At 37.9% G+C, this 14,506-nt stretch overlaps 1 protein-coding gene across 4 annotated transcripts in view; it reads left to right on the forward strand.

Moving 5' to 3' along the window:
* Positions 1-14,506, forward strand: part of HDAC9 (histone deacetylase 9) — an 85,160-nt gene that overhangs the window by 41,083 nt on the left and 29,571 nt on the right. The window contains exons 4-6 of one of the 4 annotated variants that reach the window (XM_088150674.1): positions 356-494; positions 2,460-2,580; positions 3,599-3,720. In XM_088150674.1, coding sequence (XP_088006800.1) covers positions 356-494; positions 2,460-2,580; positions 3,599-3,720 — 382 coding nt within the window. Of the gene's footprint in view, positions 1-346; positions 495-2,459; positions 2,587-3,598; positions 3,721-14,506 lie in introns of all 4 variants that reach the window. The other 3 variants (XM_088150672.1, XM_088150673.1, XM_088150671.1) reach the window with 3 other exon arrangements.

The following is a 14,506-nucleotide window of genomic DNA, read 5'->3' on the forward strand; positions in this document are numbered from 1 at the left end:
AAAAAGGAAGGCATTTGTAAAAATTCTGTACAAAAATGAACATATTAGAGTAATGTGTTTAAAAACCTTACACTTGTTTCATGTGGTTTTTTAACTAAAATATTCACAAACTGATGCCGAAATGGAATAGAATAGAATTGTGTTTTCTAACCTTTAAAAAATTAAAGCACGGACTTCTCCCATCCTCCAAATGTATGGACTAGCTTCCAGAATTCTAGCTGTAGCTATTCTGGCTTGGGAAATCTAGGAGCTATTTTTTTAATATGTACATAGGTTGTGAAGCCCTTATTATGGTCAATGCTATCATAAAAACTGCACTTTCTCATGACTTTGTCTTTTTTGCAAGTTACAACAGGAACTCTTAGCCATAAAGCAACAACAGGAACTCATTGAAAAAGAACAGAAACTTGAACAACAGAGGCAAGAACAGGAATTGGAGAGACATCGCAGGGAGCAGCTTCCACCAATCAAAAGCAAAGAAAGAAGCCGAGAAAGTAAGCTCTATTTAGTATGGCTGGAAGATGACATCTAATTTCTGTACACCTCTACCACCATGCTTCATTATCCCTCTTTATAAAAATACGGCCTGACAAGAAAATTCTATTCATATTGAATATATAATTCCCTAAAAATACAGGATTATCCCCTTTAAGTTGCATTTTATTGCATTTGCATTACAGTGTGTGCATATATACGAATGTATACATAGATACAGATGCATATGGGCACGAACTGTTCCTTCTGTTGTTTCAGTTCCATAACTGGTGTTTTGGCTTTTAATAATACAGCCCTCTGTTACTGTGGTTTTAAGGCAAATAAATTCTAAAAGAAAGACATCACTGGAACATGATACTCACTAGGGGGAGGTAGATGCATATAATTCTGCTCACAAAGGGAATGGAAGTAAAGGCCAAATGTTTTGGTATTTCAAAATGCTACTTATAAGAGGGAACAAATTGTAACATCAAATGCCTTCATTATTATTCTGGAATTTCTCATTGATAATGAATTGTGTGCCAATATTGAGTGAAATTGAGAACTTTATTATATCCTTTCTAGATGCTTTCATTTTAGAGGGAAATTATATAAATTTAGCAGTAGCATAATAAGAAGTGTTGGATTTTGAAAGAAGATTCTTGGGAACTTCTTTACTTATAACAATGATACCCATCTTTCAAAATATGCCCTCTGTTTGTTTATGTTGAGCTTATAATAACATACACGTCATACTGGCATTTTTTTGTGATTGTAGCAGTGTTGATTAGTTTAATACATGCTTATTGCTCTTTAATGTAAAGAACTAGGTCTTGAAAGTAATGATATATAAAACCATTCTTTGGTCTCTATTAGGAATTTATTTCATGATCAGGACATTATGTATAACATTTCTACAAAAATATGAATTAGGAACATTGCGCAGTTTACCCGTTGCAGACTGAAACTGATTAAAATCATACCTCCATAAGCATTACAGGAAAGTTATATGAGAAAATATCTCACGGAATTTGGTTTCAGAGTAGTCAGTCACCTTCCTAAAGTGTTTAAAGCAAGAACGGGCAACATTTATGGTGTAAAGACCATGTTTTTAAAAATAACTTTTTTGCTTCTCAGGATGTTTCCAGTGATGCCATTTAGTGGAGAGGACTAGAATTTTGCATATATTTTACATGGTGGGAGTTAAGTATGGAAATGGATGTAATTTGCCTCACAGATGGAAATGGGTGGTGATAAGGCCAAATGCAGCCTTCCGGCTGTGGCTTGCCTTCTCTGATTCAAATAATATACTTATTAGTTCAAGAGATCAGTTATGGTTAAAAAGAAAAAAGCAATAGCAGCATGAAACTAATTCCAGTTGAAAATGCCTCCTTTAATGCTAGAAAGCATTTGCACTCTCCATTTGTTGAAGAGCTTCTAAAGCATTTATTTCCCTATTAAATGCATAGCATTGTGCTTCAAGTCACAAAACCAAGAGTGAACCCAAATCTAATGTTGTTTATTTGTTAGCTTGATATCATGACTTCTTCATGGAGTTCGGGATGGAGTACATAGTACTTCTTTCCTCAATTTTCCCACAACAACCACCCTGTGATATAAGTGAGACTGAGACTTTCTGTCTGGCCTAAAATCAGCCCTTGAGCTGATTTGGTTGAAACTAGACTTGAACTTGGGATTCTTCAGTCTTAGTCCATCTCTCTTAACTATTACACCACACTAGTTTTACTTTGATTTATTGCACGGCTTGATTTCAGGGCAACCAAAATATACTCTATACAATTTCCCCCTACTTTCTTTCTCTTGCCATTATTTTATTTCTTTTGTTCTGGGTCTAAGCCATAATAATTGCTTATATTAGATCAATTGGTTTAGATACATGTTTGAATCACAATCAAAACTAGAAAGCCAAAACACTATGCCTGCCCATATTTGAGTAGAATGATAGAAAATGCTATATGTTTTAGGAGCAGTGGCCAGTACTGAAGTGAAGCAGAAACTTCAAGAGTTCCTACTAAGTAAATCAGCAACAAAAGACTCACTATCTAACGGAAAGAATCATTCCACTAGCCGGCACCCCAAGCTTTGGTACACGTATGTTCATCCTTTTGTATCTTAAGCCGTTCCCTCGATATCTAGTAAAAAGACAACTCTCCATTAGAGATTCCGTGAATTTGTAACCATATGCTATTCAGTATAGAGGGAGCAGCTTCAGCAGCTCCCTGACTATTCCCTTCTGTGCCACTTAAGCCAGCCTCTTTTTTGAATTAAGATGAAGAATTATGTCCTATGAATACAGTGCTGTCGATGTAAAAGTTAATTACTTGTCCCCTTGGCTTCTGTTAATGTAAGGTGTGGGGTACAGCATTTTATTCTTCATCTTGGACTGAAAAATATTTGGGATCATGTCTGGGAGAGGAATTGAGACCTGAAGAAAAAGGCCCCCAGACCCTGTCTGGCCTATTAATTAGAGGTTTCCCTTTTTGTATGAAAATAAGAACAAAACAGTATTATGACTCTGCACAATAGGTTCTTCTAATGTTCTTCTAACGTTATAATGTTATTATAAGAGTTGGTTTCCAAATGATTTACCAGTGGCAAATTTTGTCTATATGAAAATTATCTTGTATGCTTTTAATGAAAACTTTCATAAGATCTTGAGACAATGATGTTAATGAAGGTGGTTGTGGTCAACACACTGGGGCTGATAATCTGGCATGTATGATCAGAACTTGTCTGTTTACATAATGACTGATATATGGGGCAAGGGCCAATCACAAAATACCCATTTAGCAAATCGGTTCCACTCTCTCTAGAGGTTCCTATGCCTGGTTCTAAAATTAAAAAGGTTTACAGAGGTCTTTCCTTTTCATGAAGCTTCCATTAAAAAAGTTAAAACAATAGAATTAAATTCAGGCGGCAGGAACTTGCCCTTTTCCAGAGGACATATTGTTCCTCCAGGCTTCATGAATTATTGGAAGAGTATGACTGTTATGACACTTAGGGCTCTGGACATTTTGAAGAGATAATATATAATACAGCAAAATCATTTCTAAATTGTGGCTTCATAAGTAATATTAATTGATGACAACTAACTTTTCCATAGGGCTGCCCACCATACCTCACTGGATCAAAGTTCTCCACCCCTTTGTGGGACATCTCCTTCATATAAATACACATTGCCAGGAGCACAAGATGCCAAGGATGATTTTCCACTCCGGAAAACTGGTGAGTGTAATAAAATTATTTTAAATTCCAGCTTAATTCTGTAACCAAATTAATCCTGATTTGATCATAATATATTAATAGGTAATATTTGATGTGACTTTAACTAAATCATGGATTATATATGCTCAATGGGAAGCTTGTTTTTCCTTTCCATACTAACTGCTGCTGCTGCTGATGATGATGATATTTTTATCCAGCTTTTTTTATAGATATTTTGGTCAGGTCAAGACAGCGAACATTCCTAATACTCTTGCCTCCTATTTTCCCCACAACAATAACCCTGTGATTATTGTTACAGCTGAGAGAAAGTGATGAGCACAAAGTCAGTCAGCTGGCTTTCATGCCTAAGGGAGGCCTAGAACTCACAGTCTCCTGGTTTCTAGGCCAGCACCTTAACTACTACACCACACCACACCAAACTGTGTGCAACCTAGGATAAAAGATATAATATAGGACTTGTGCTTTAACATATTTAGTGGGTACAGGTGTCTCTGAATCCCTAATTGGGACTCACCACTAGGCTTGATGCAGTGGCCCTAGGAGTAGAGACTTCTCAGCAGCAGGTTTTTTTTTTTTAGATCCATGCCTCTCTTGGTTAGTTAAGGCCTCTCAGGGGATGATATGTGATTAGAACATGGTGTATTCATCCTCGAGTGAGAGGGTAGTTCTTCCTGCCATGATGAAGGTGGTGGTATGTTCCTTTTTAAGAATGTATTGCTGGACCCAGTGGCTCTGGACAATTTTCATCCAGTTTCCAACCCCTCCCCCCTTATAGGAAAGGTTGTTGAGAAAGTGGCTGGGTTGCAGCTTTAATGGGGTTGCAATTTCCCAGATGCAGTGCACAGTTTGGGGTTTTTCCTGGACTCAGAGCTCAAAGAGTGCTAGTAACTGTGGCTAGGAAGGCTTTTGCAAGATTACCAGTTTCTCCCTTTCCTGGACCAAGAGTCCTTTTTTATGGGTCACTCATACATTAATTATTTTATGTGTGGACTATTGCAATGCACTGTACAAGGGTTTGCCTGTAAAGACCACTTGGAGCCTACAGCTGGTCCAGAACGCAGTGGTACAAGCAGTTAGGGATGTGCTTCAGTATGTACTTAATTCAGACTCTCCAATATCTTTTCAAGATGCTTTGTTTCTAAAAAGAACACATTCAGTGCCTGTTTAATTGTTGGGCATTGAAAATGGCATTCATATTACAGGGAATCTGGAAAAGCTTTAGGTCAAGAAAGGAATTTAAATGTGTATAACCTGATTACATACCTATAATAAGAACAAAACATGTCCATTACCACCTCTCATTCTGCAGGATTCTTTTGAAAATACTGTAGCCACTGATAGATTGAAAAATCTATTACAGTAGAAAAATCTTGGCCCTGCAGACCTTAGAGGGGCACTGGAATAGAATAGCTAAATGGGTCTGAATAAGGTCTGTGTTATGCTACAATTCCTTCTAAAATTTTAATTAATACTTTCAAGCATAGATTGAACCATAGAAAGCATTAGGGCCCTACATGCTTCAAAATGATGGAAGAAATTATTTGAATCTAAGTTGAACACAGCACCTCTCTGCTGTTAATTAAAGCAACGTCTTCAGCATGAACTTGAAAAAATATGTTTTGGTTTTAAGAAGTCAACTCATTAAAGCAATTCCTAAAGCCTAGGGATCTTTTTTCAAGCTGATGTGTAAGCCTGAAAAAGGAAGTAGATGCTTTAATGAAAAGCAGAGAGGTACCATTCTTGCATATGTGCAAGGTCCAAAGAATTTAAGAATTATTTGTGAAGGAGATATTATATTCATGGATATTTTCATTTTCTAAAGGATCTTTTTTCTAATAGATTTATAAACTGTTCAGTTACAGTCTAATGTCCAAACTGAAAAACATGAAAAGCTATTATGAAATACTTTTTCAAGGCTGTTTTTTAACAGTAGTTTATTGTAGATTATTGAAATCTATGTAAAAAGATAAAGAATTAAAAGGACTCCCTAAAAGCTACTTTTTATTATCTTTTCCCCTACTGTAATATGGTGACCTTTTAAAAGGGGTGTGTGTGTGGGTGGGTGGGTATACACATGCACACACATATATAGCTTTCCCATTTTAAAAAGCTCCTTTGAAAAGCATTATCAATATTTAAGAAGTATAACATTGTTGATTGGTAAAGCCAAACATTTTCAAACATTTTAACAGTATTGTTCTGTATTGCAGCTGTTAATACTTTTACATCTCCATGGGGGTTTCAAAATATTCTTTAATTCAATTCTCATTGTCTATATGCAAGCTACAGCATAATTAAAGGCAGATGTTTTCTATGCATTATTCCAAATATTTGGGCACACCGCACGTCAGCTGCAGAGAGAATACACAGCTATGAGATACTTTTTAAAAACCTAGGGGTGAGAGAAAAGAAGAATGAACTCATTTCATTTTGGCTACTTCTGTAATCAATGCAGTTATATGCAGAATTTTAGCATAGTAACTACTTTTTAAAGAATTTTTTTTTTCCCAACACAGCTTTATCAGTTGGCTGCTATTCTACATATATCTTGCTTAAGTAATAGGCACTGGTTCCTAACTGGAGGGAGACTAATTTCAGCCTTCAGCAACATATTCACAGAGCTTCTAATGAGCGCTTGACAGTTTTAGAGGAAAAACAACCGGAACTGGGATGACACAAATGAAATGACCCTAAACTGATCAGGGTGGCTACAGGGCACCCCTTAGGCAAAGGGGACATTCTGGAGCCTACTGCATCCTCCTGGGACCATTCTTGACAAAGTTGTCCCATGAAACATTCACAGAGAAAGGGAGAGAGAGAGAGAGAAGCAGGTTCTTTTCTGGCAAATGTTTGACCTCTGTCACAAGAGTGGATGTATCCTCATCCTTTTCTTTTAGCTATGAATGGTGAGTATCACTTGTTTCTGGTTCAGCCAATCAGTGTAGGGTTTTCATCTATTTTTGAAGAAGTTGCTTTATCAGCATTGGGCTTTGTTTTGTCTGTAGAATTCAGAGAAAACAAGGAATCTCTGTTCTTACCTCTTAATTATGAAACTTAAATTACATGATTATGAATTCAAAGCGGAATATATGAGTTGAAATGTCCATTGTTTAAGAAGTTTGGTTATTGATTCTCTCCTGTTGCTTTGTACAGTTGCCAGTTGTAATCAAGAAGGCAGAATTGATGGTTTGCAAATGTTGCCTAAATGTGACCTGTCTATACAGGTACAAAAAGAAGTTTTATTATTTGAATGAATAGGAAGATAGGGAGCCAACCTGGGGAAATAAGTCATCTGCCAGACTATTTCTAAACAAGCTGAAGTCTGGTTGGAGTAAATAAATCCTGTGGGTGCAAGATAACTCAGTAGTAGCCAGGTGAATATAACTTTAAGGGTAATGATGGCAGACTGTACTTAGATTGCAGAATGTATCGAGATGTAGAGGAAGGGATGAATCACATGGACAAAACAGGTTGCAGAAAATATGCAAACAGGCTGCAAATATGACATCAGATTTTTCAAAGATTCTTCTTCCAAAATAGTTTCAATATTGTATCAAAGCCAGCCTTCAGCTGTAGAACATAAATGGAGCGTATTGCTTTGAGTTCTGTTGCTTTATCACTTATAAAAGTTCACATATTAATTGATCACAACTTTCTGTAAGAAAGAGATTTTTTTTCTCTCATTTTATAAAGTCAATAATATAGATAAATTAGGGCAACTGTCTCTAATCTGGTGCTCTCCAGCCATGCTGCCAGACAGTTTTATGAGTTGTTATCCTCACATATCTGGAGGGATTTGGGCTGGACAATGCAATGAAGGCCAGACTGCAATTTGAAATTGATGTTAAGTGACTGGTATTGTGAAAGTGATATTGAAAGGCTTTTCTTTGTTCAAGCACCTTGTGATATATTTCAGAGTTGAGAATCAAATGTATAGATTTCCATCTGTTCTATAGTTTCAGCGACCTCTTAGTCCAATCAATACTTGTAGGATTTTTAGTTGTTGTTTCATTTAAAGCAGACACATCCCCCTTTATTTCTTCCTCATATCACTCACCTGGTGAAAAAGAAGATCTCAGAATGTTAGCTTAGCTCAAACTCTGCACAATTGTGAAGTTGTTGGGATATCTAAATATTTCCTCCCGCATTCAGGAGGCTGTAGAGTCTGACAGTCTGATAAAGTAGTGTGATAGATCTGCAGTAAGAAAGATGTGTAAGGAGGGAACCCTGTAGAGCCCCACAAGAGTAAGGCAGATCCCATTTGCTACTGTAAGGAATTACATATGTAATGGCATTTCTGGTCTGGTCAACACAAACTCTCATCTTAGATGAGAACACAAAGTTCACCCACTTAGTCGTGACTATGAAGCAAGACTTTTAAAACAGACTATGTTGGTTACTAATAAAGGATGTTTTTCAAGTTATGTAGAAGTTGACATTAAATATGTGCTCAGACTCACAACTTGTTATTAAGGATTCATTCTGCCAAGCAACTTGTCTTGGCTAAAGCCAAGTAAGTATTTTGGCGCTCTTTTTGAATAATGGCACTAGTTTTATAGTACTTTCTTGATTTTCTCATGGGAAAGTAATATAAATGAGAGTGATTCCTCCCAGTTGGCTTTCAGTGTTAGCAATGCAAATCATGCTGAAATTGTACATAATTCTCTTCCAAAGAAAAGGAAATAGCTTTTCAATAGTTTTCCTCAGTGTCCCATTGACTTATGGTGGTATACAATTAAGTCTGTAAAATTACTCTACCAGATGGAAGGTTATGCTGTGCATGAAGCTAATTAGGTCAAGCTTATTTAATAATTCAGATTAAAAAATCCAAATCATAAAAGTAATTCTATCTGAACTAAATTCTGTAGGGAGGCAGTAACAGATAACATTGTCACTTTTGTCTTAATATTTATAAATGTTCATTTTTTCCATGCATCTCAGGTCAGCATACATAGTTCTTCCCATGTTATCCCCACAACAATCCTGTAAGATAGGCTAGGCTGAATAATAATGATTAACTCAAGGTCACTCAGGGAGCTTCATGGCTGAGCAGGGATTTGAATCTTGATTTCCCTAAATAAGTCTGCAGGTAATATGTTATTTTGATAAGATATTTGTCGTACTCATTAGTTTGTAGATGTTTATTCATTTGTTGGTAGATGTTTCTCCCTAATCGTTTCTGTATACACGAACTGGAAGTAGAGTTACTGTAGAAGAGAAAATCCCAATCATAGCAAATACTGGCTTTCCCCATAGATGGGGCACAGCTTCACCCACTTGGCCTACTCACTTATAGCCCTTAGAAGCATACTCTTCAAAGTGAAGTGTGATCTCCATCTGCAAAATATTATTCATGCCTGCTCTAATTTTTTTCAAGCCAAAGGTCAGGCTTATCCTTTAAATAACTTGTTGGGGGCCAAATTCCTCAAAATAATCAGAGCTGGACTAAAAAACTTCACAATATCACTCTTTTGGAACTACTTTTCACCTGGAGAGCCAACCGGATGGGTTTCAGTATGCCGCAATGACCAGGCAACCACCATCTGTGACATTTTTTAGTAGGGTTTGGTGCTCCTCTATGGCAGATCATAATTTGATGTTTTGATGAGCTCATGGCAGTTCAGAGCAATTCTGTAAGAGCAGAATTATCCCTCCCCCTCTTTTTTATCTTTATTATTCCATTTCAATTTACTATTATTTATTTGATTTATAGGGCCACCTATTCTTGATACAATAAAGTACTTCCAGATAGTAGAATTGGGTGTAATAACAAATAAGAAGCAAACTAGTAAATTAAGTCAATACAATATTCCTTGACTATTGCTTTGAATTTTTCCTCGTTGTAACTGTCCATGTTATAAAATCAGGGCATCATTATTTATGGGAAATGGTCACACTAAATTCCAATCCAGTTTTCCTGTCTAATTTTTGCCATTGTTGTAAAATATTTTTTTTCATTTAAAGAATAATTCTTCATATTTTATATAAAGTCTTCATCTTTTTGACAGTAGCATAATTTAGGTAACATCATAAAAACTGTCATCTCTCTTTATGCAAATAAATGTAATGCAGCATATTTTATGTATGCATGCATGCATGTATTTAAGAAATTTATATACCACCCAACGTTTGTTCCATAACTTTGGGTGGCTCAAGCCAACAGCAATTAAGCAAATAATAAAGAACAGCGCACCCCCCCAAAACCCCAACTCCTGGTACCCAAATCAATACTCCCCAATACATAAACAATCATAATGACCCTATCCAAATGCTTGATGGAAAAGCCAGCTTTTTATGGCCCACTGGAAAGCTAGAAGGGTGAGGGCCTACTGGATCCCAGGGGGGATCCACAGGGTCAGGGCCACTATCTGATGTGGTGGAGCAGGAAGATACTCTCAGGGAGAGGCAGTCCCTCAGATAGCCTGGCCCCATGATATGTAGAGCTTTAAAGGTGATAACCAGCACCTTGAATTGTGTCTGGAAAGAAACTGCGCCATTCTGCACCAGTTATAATTTCTGGATGGTCTTCAAAGGCTGCCCATTTTGAGCACATTGCCACAATTAAACTGGGAAGTGACCAAGGCATGAGTGACTGTGAGCAAGACTTCCTGGTCTAGGAATGAGTGCAATTGATAGCTAGGTAATTAAAACTACAAGGGCAATGAGAGCCCCTTGGGTCTAAAAACTTACTCAGAGTGAGACTTCTCCTTAGGTGCTGAAAAGCTTCAGTATGGAAATATATACTTAAGGAACATAGAGAACTATATATTCAATTCTAAATGCAAATCTATTCAAAATTAGAGATGACCTTGCTAGCAAATGTAATATTGCAAGATTGAAAGAGACAATCTTTATTATACTTTATCTTTATTGCGTGTTGATGGGGAAAATAAAGCTTGTTAGGAAACAAAACTTCCAGAACACGGCCACACAGCCCGGACGACCCACACCAGCCATCGTATTCTGGCCGTGAAAGCCTTCGACAGTACAAACCATGAGAGAGGGGCAGACAAGTTGTAAAAATATTAAAACAGAATTGCTATAGCTTTGATGGGCTGGTGCATTAGAACAGAACGTTAGAATATTTACTTATTTAACAGGATATATTGCTGACTACTCAATTCTCTTAGTGGTTTACCATAAAGACAAATTTAAAATTAAATTAATAAACTGCTAAAATATCAAGTAAATGATAGGTAAAATTAATGATTAAAATTAATAGTTAAAGCAACAGTTAAAATATGTGTTTTAAGGGCTACTTTAAAAGCTAACAAATATATTGGGATTCTCAAGTATCCAGGGAGTGCATTTCAAAGAGCAGTAGTAGAGAAAGCTCGGTGCTGAGTCATTGACAAACAACTTCCTGGACCTCTCAGATGCTGTTAATCCATGGGATTCATGGAGCAAGAGACATTCACTGAAATAAGCTGGATGTATTGTAAGCTGTGTAGGGTCTTAAAGATAATGATCAGGACTTTGTATTTTGCTTAGAAATGAATTGGCAGCCAGTGCAGTGCCTTAATCACGAATGCAATATGGTTTGTATTGTAGAAGGCTTTCACGGCCGGAATACGATGGCTGGTGTGGGTCTTCCGGGCTGTGTGGCCGTGTTCTGGAAGTTTTGTTTCCTAACGTTTCGCCAGCATCTGTGACCGGCATCTTCAGAGAGCAGGAGCACAGACAGGAGCAGTTCTCTCTGTGCCCAGGATGAGACCCTTTTGTGGGTATTTATAGAGATCTGAAGGGGGGGTTGGGGGTGTGTGGTGGGGGGGTTAGGGGGTGTGTGGGATGTGTGTGGGGGTGTGGGGTTAGGGTTAACGAGTGGCTGCTTGTTTTGTTCTCCTGCTCTCTGAAGATGCCGGTCACAGATGCTGGCAAAACGTTAGGAAACAAAACTTCCAGAACATGGCCACACAGCCCAGAAGACACACACCAGCCATTGCAATATGGTTTCTTTGCCTTGTTATTAAGACCAATCTGACTGTTGACTTTCATACCAACTGGAGCTCCTGGTCTGGGCAGAAAGGCAATCCCATGTAGAGTATATTAATATATAATGGGTACCAGCAAGTGTATCACAATTTCAAGGTCGTTATATTTATTTATCCCATCAATTTCTATCTTGCCAGGTGATTAGACTCAAAACAATTTACTTATTTTATTTTTTTTATTATTGTAATTAAAAATATTTATTACTGTCACAAAAGAAACTAAAACTAGAGAAAGAAAACAACTTTAATCCTCAAAAGAATGATGAAAGAGTACGGGTAGTCCCCAGTTTAAGAACGAGTTCTGTTTCCAAGGTCTGTTCTTAAGTCGAATTTGTATGTACTGTATGCCAGAACAGTATTATTATATAAGTAGTATTGTGTAATGAACTTGAATCATTGTGTATTTAACTTGAATTGGCTACAATAGGCTCTATTCTTAATTATGGGTTGTCTGTAATCCAGGCATTCTTAACCCAGGGACTACCTGTATAGTCTTTGTTGCCTTTCTAAAAGGTAGGAGCATGAGGTCTCTCCAAGCATTAGGTGGCAGACTTTCCACAGGACTAGAACAGGAATGGAAAATCCTTGCTTACTCACTCCCATATTTCTAGCTTCCTGAGGATGGGAATGCGGAGCAACTCCTGCTAATCTACACTAGATGGGAAAATTCTATTTAGACCAGATGGTACTGAAGGAAATCTGAATTCAATGTGCAGTGTTATAAGTGATAAACAGCACTGGAAAAAGTTCCCAACACAGTGCCAACAAGACTGAGGAAAACCAACTAAATGACTCTAACCCGTTAGCAGCCTGGTTACTGTATTCAGCACTGGCTGAATTCTCCAAGTCATCTTCCAAGACAACCCCAACTTTCCTTAAGAAACCATCACTCAACCCGGCTATTTAGATTATTACATTCTGGTGTCCAATCTTTTTTTTTTAGGAAAGGTGCTGGTCTTGCAACTACAGAGAAAATGGATTATCTAGACCCATATCAGTTGAGATTCAAATCTGGGTATGGAACTGAAACCAGACTAGTTGCTCTGCTAGATTGCCTCTGGCAAGGCTGAGATGGAGAAGTGTGACTGTCCTGGTTTTGTTGGACTTTTTAGCAGCCTTCAGTACCATTGGCCATGAAGGCTGCTAAAACTGGTATCTGAACCTCTTGCAGGATTAGGAGTGGGGGACTATTTTACAGTAGTTATTATTCTTCCTGAGTAGCCAATACCAAACAGTATGTGTATGGGGAGACAGTGTGTGTCTGGGGAGAGGTCAAATGCTCAGCTTGTCCATTACAGGGTGCCCTGATATTCAACATTTACATGAAGCTGCTGGGTAAGGTCATTCATTGATACAGGGTGAGGTATCGTCAGTGTGCTGATGATAACCAGCTCCACACCTACACTGAACACTAATAGGCTGGAATAGTTGTGTATCTAAAGGCCTGAATATGGAACAGTCTGAATATGTCTATAGCTCTGGTTATGTAGAGAATCAGGGAGACCACCTTGAGGAAAAGGTAGTATTTGGAAGAGACTGGGATGTAAGAGGGAGAGGAGGTAAAGGACAATCAGGCTTGCAATGACAAACCAGGTAAGGAAACAGAGTCCTCAGAAGACTAGAACTATACTTTATTGAGACAGAAACAGAATTTTCCAAGCCTGATTGTGCTTTGCCTCCCTTTCCTCTTACTGTATATCCCAGTGAATACCATCTTGTTTTCCAGGACTTAAGGAACGTTTCAGCTTCTTTTCTTATATAATGGTTCTTGACTATTTCCCTCAAGGTCATCTCCCTGATTCTCTACAGGATAGGGTTATGTTCCCATATGGAGCTGGTTCAGAATCTTGTTCTTTTCCTGGACTCACACTTCTGCTTGAACAGTAGGTGGAGGCCATGGCCAGGACAGCCATTGCACAATTATACGTAGTGCATCACTTTTGTCCTTTCCTGAATCAGGATGCATTGCACATAATCGCTCGTTTTATTTATTTTCATTTCTATATTTGATTTATATAGCTGCCCATCTCACATATGTGACTCTGGGCAGATTACAGTAAAATAGATAAAAACAAATAACATACATAATATAAAATAAAAACACATAGCAGCTGAGCTTCATAAAATAAATATCAACAAGCCAAGCGATGAGCTCTATCACAGTTCTGGGGCCCCAGACCTGGGCACAAATCCTTGTGAAATGCCAGCAGGGTTGGGACTAACCTAGTCTCAGGTGGAATGAGGTTCCACAGGCGGGTGCCCCTCATGCCCTTGTTACCTTACTGTTGGAGGTTTATAACCTCCTTGAAGACCATTAAAGGAGGCTTAGCCTTGTACAGCATGCATCCATCTGGGTAGTTATGCATGCTTCTAAATTTACCCACTTACCCTCTACTCCAGGAGCTGCACTGCCTGCCAGTTAGCTTTGGGGTGAATTCAGAGTGCTGGTTATCACCTTTAAAGCTCTACATGGTTTAGGTCCTGGATGTCTTCAAGATTACCTTCTTGAATTCTACCCACAGGGATCCTTTAACCTTCTCAGTGATGGCTTCCTTCTGTAGATCAGCTTGCTCTTATAAAACCAAATCAGCACTTTCCTGTTGAAACATGGCTGTTAAAACATGGCTCTTTGACAGCACAATAGGAGATGATAACATTGGACCTCTCCTTGGTGGATTATTGTTGCTGCTTTTGGAATGGGTGGGTGGAGTTTATATGGTTGTAGTGTTATGGTGTTTTAATCCTTTTTCTGATCATTATACATAACTCAGAGCATGTAGGTATGGAGTGACACT

This window comes from Python bivittatus, unplaced genomic scaffold (assembly GCF_059951505.1).
Source record: "Python bivittatus isolate LINGU-HERP-01145 unplaced genomic scaffold, Pbiv_v1 ctg000610_np1212, whole genome shotgun sequence".
NCBI lineage: Eukaryota > Metazoa > Chordata > Lepidosauria > Squamata > Pythonidae > Python > Python bivittatus.